Here is a 3,250-nt window from a genome sequence, read left to right as displayed (position 1 = left end):
CCTTTTTGGTGGCAAACTCAACATTGTGGAACTCCCTTCCTATTAACTTGCATCGGGTTTAGGTCGCTATCCATTTTGTGGCAGTTTTTACCGCAGTTGAATCTGCTCTGTTATGAGGGCACATGGCGATCAAACACCAGGATTATCTGCTGGGTAGCCTGGGGCTCTGGGCAGGTTAGAAGCAGCTCACTGTGAATTATTGTGCTGTTTACTGGGTGGAGCCTCATCAGGTCATCATTGTTCCTGCCCTCCTACTCTCACCTTGTTCTGCCTTGTTCCGCCCCTTCTGCTCTGGTCCTTGTACCATGACCCTCCCAATGTGTTTGCTACCTGCCAAACAAGCTGTTTGTTTGTTTGTTTGTTTTAAAGCTTCTAAACTGCTGTAGTACAATAGCGGCAGCAATCTCAATAGTTTACTGTGGGTATTAAATCTCAATTGCGCATTTTTGGTAATAGACGCTTACTCCTATGTCACAAGGGTGCACTACTGCACAGGAAAGACTGGGGTTTTTGGTCTCTCTTCCATTCAGGGCTCTGTGGGATGGAGACCAGGGATTTTTGGTTTGTCTTACATGCAAAGTGCTGTGTCTTGCGTTAGTGTCACTTTAGGAGGTTCGCCTAAAGCGCTGTGTCGGTTATATGCATATAGGGATCAGATACTTCAGTGGCGTATTTAAAATGCTATGATGTGGTTTCTGTATAGCACATCACTGCCATAAAGATGGGAAGATGTGCTACTTCTATGTTATAGGATGCCTATATCCCTTGTGATGCATTTTCACTAAGGCTGCTGCCAGTAGATCACTGCTTTGAATGCACATTCCTGGAACATCTCCCTCATTTCCCCCCACCACAGGTAGCTTCCAGTGTATGCAGATGCGGGAAAACTTCTTGCTCATGTGCTGAGCAGCCATTCCAACATGGATCCTCACTGCCTGAAGATGTGCAACTCTGCAATCTGCATGTTGGTGTTCAACATTAGGGCTATGCTTTCCCTTCTGCTGCTCTTGCAGGATTGGGAGTCCCACCTGAAGACAGTCAGTAGGGATATGAGAAGAAGGCATGGGAGGAGAGCAGCCTTATGTCTCTACAGGAAGGGGAAGCCTGCTGCATTCCTCACAGCCAGACACAGAACAGAGCAGCAGTGGTGATGTTTCCCTACCAGTCAGGATTGGTGGGAGAACTTTGTTCTCCAAATGTGGGATGGTGAACAGTGGATTGCTAATTTCAGGATGACACAAGGGACCTTCTTTGAAATCGCAGAGGCTCTCTGGCTAGCGCTGGAAAGGCAAACACCAACATGAGGGAGCCAGTTCCCGTGCTTAAACACGTGGCAGTCTGTACAGGGCACCTGGCTAATGTGTGCATGTACAGGGAGGCTGCTCATTAGTTCAGTGTTGGAAGAGCCCCTGCAGGAAAAATTGTGGTTGAGGTGTGTCCAGCCATTGATCATCTCCTTCTCAGAGGACAGTGAAGCTCAGGAGTGCAGCCCAGGTAGGCCTGCAGTAGCACTACATAGGAAGAGGAGGGAGGAAGCCTGTGGTTTCCTTGGGACTAGGGCGTCCTTCCTTTGGGTTGGGGGCTGCTTCCTCAGAACCGGACTGTTGCCTACTGTAGCGCTGCGCAGCAAGTGCTGGGCGGAAGCCTGGGGTTCCTGAGGGGCCAGGGGGTGCTTCCTTCGGGGTGGGGGGCATCCCCTGTCGTAGCGTGCATGGCACATGGGGGGGCTTACTATGGAGCAGGAGGACACCTCCTCAGGTGACAGTTTGTTGGGAAAGGGGCTGGTGGGGAGGATTGGCGATATGGGGAATCTCCTTGTGTTGCAACCAACCAGTCATTTACTTCCTGTCTTTCAGGTCATGGAGTTGTTTGGAAAGTTGGGTGTCCCTCAGACTATCACAGCCTTGGATGGCTGTCATGTGCCGATTGTTTCGCCGATATGACGGGGATGACTTCATCAACCAGAAGCACTACTACTCCACCCTCCTCCAAGGAGCAACTCACCACACAGGACGCTTCATTGACATAGAGGTTGGATGGAGTGGGAAGAATCACAATGCTTTTGTGTTCTGGAACTCTGCCTTATTTGAAATGATGGAGGCTGGTGTCTTTGCTCCGGGCAACCCCAGCATCACCATGAATGGGGTTGAGGTCCTGCCCTGCTTGTGGCTGAGATGGCTCATGAAACTGCATGGAGGCCACCTGGACCAGCGAAAGGCACATTTCAACTACCACCTTGGGCAGTCTCGGGATGTGATCGAGAGGGCCTTTGGAAGACTGGAGTGCTGCTGGTGCTGCCTGATAGCAAAGCTAGCAGTTGCGGAGGAGAACGTGACCTCTGTCATGGCCTCCTACAGTATTCTCTACAACATCCATGAGAATAAGGGCCATGCCATTCAGGGGGATGTGGAAGAGAGAGGACTGATTGAACTGGCCACTTTGGCTGCTGTGTTGGAAAACATGGAGCAGCGGCACACTGATACTGGTGAGTGGTTGTGAGATGCAATTACAGACTGGGCTCTGGACTTCTGCAGCCACCCATTAGCTGCTTTGCAGGAATGCTCCTGCCAACCTCACTAATTATCCCCAGGAATGGAACTCAATAAACGTATTAATCAAAGAAAGCCCAAATTGCTTTACAGTCTTCTGTAAAGCTTCCTATGGGTTTCTGGGCGGGTGAAAGGGGGAACATTGGGCAGTCTCCTGAAGTGCACACAAGCTGGCCTGTGGGGGGGGGGGGGAGAATTGATGGCTTACTGTTTCCTTGGGAAAAAAGGAGGAGGGCATGGTGGGGTGCTTTCCATTGGACTAGCAGGTGATCACACAGTGACATAATCAACAGCCACAAAAAAATATAGGGGTGTGGAACTGAAAATACACGTATTTATGAAGCTGCTCCACCTGCTGATTACATTTCAATCTTTGAATCTAACCTCATGGAAATATGGTTCTGAGCAGGTACAGCTGGAAGGGAAGAGAATTCTCAAACAAGGTTGGTTTGTTCAGAATTCACTTCACCCCCACCCCAAGGCTCATACTTCCTTATACAGCAGCCATGAGTGGGGAGTTATTAACAAGAACAGCCCTCCTATATTTATTCCAGAACCTCTGCTTTATTTAAAGTGCTGGTTTTAACTTTAAAGCCTTAAATGGCTTGGGACCAGCTTGCCTGAAAGATTGCCTTCTTTCATACCTGCCTTTAACTTACAGTCTTCTTCTTCCCGGGCCCTGCTGTAAGTGCCCCCATCTA

At 49.5% G+C, this 3,250-nt stretch overlaps 1 protein-coding gene across 1 annotated transcript; it reads left to right on the top strand.

The window, feature by feature from the left end:
- The first annotated feature begins 862 nt into the window (after positions 1 to 862).
- Positions 863 to 2,617, top strand: LOC146347658 (uncharacterized). Its single transcript, XM_084851040.1, has 2 exons — positions 863 to 964; positions 1,857 to 2,617. Exons 1-2 carry the CDS (start codon positions 921 to 923, stop codon positions 2,497 to 2,499), a joined length of 687 nt encoding a protein of 228 aa, XP_084707166.1. The 5' UTR covers positions 863 to 920; the 3' UTR covers positions 2,500 to 2,617.
- The last annotated feature ends 633 nt before the right edge of the window (positions 2,618 to 3,250 follow it).

The sequence above is a fragment of the Heloderma suspectum genome, chromosome 4, assembly GCF_057233095.1.
Source record: "Heloderma suspectum isolate Gila_16-S chromosome 4, 16-S_ref, whole genome shotgun sequence".
In the NCBI taxonomy this organism is placed as follows: Eukaryota; Metazoa; Chordata; class Lepidosauria; order Squamata; family Helodermatidae; genus Heloderma; species Heloderma suspectum.
The sequence above is the reverse complement of the archived record's forward strand: the minus strand, read 5'-3'. Positions and strand labels throughout refer to the sequence as shown.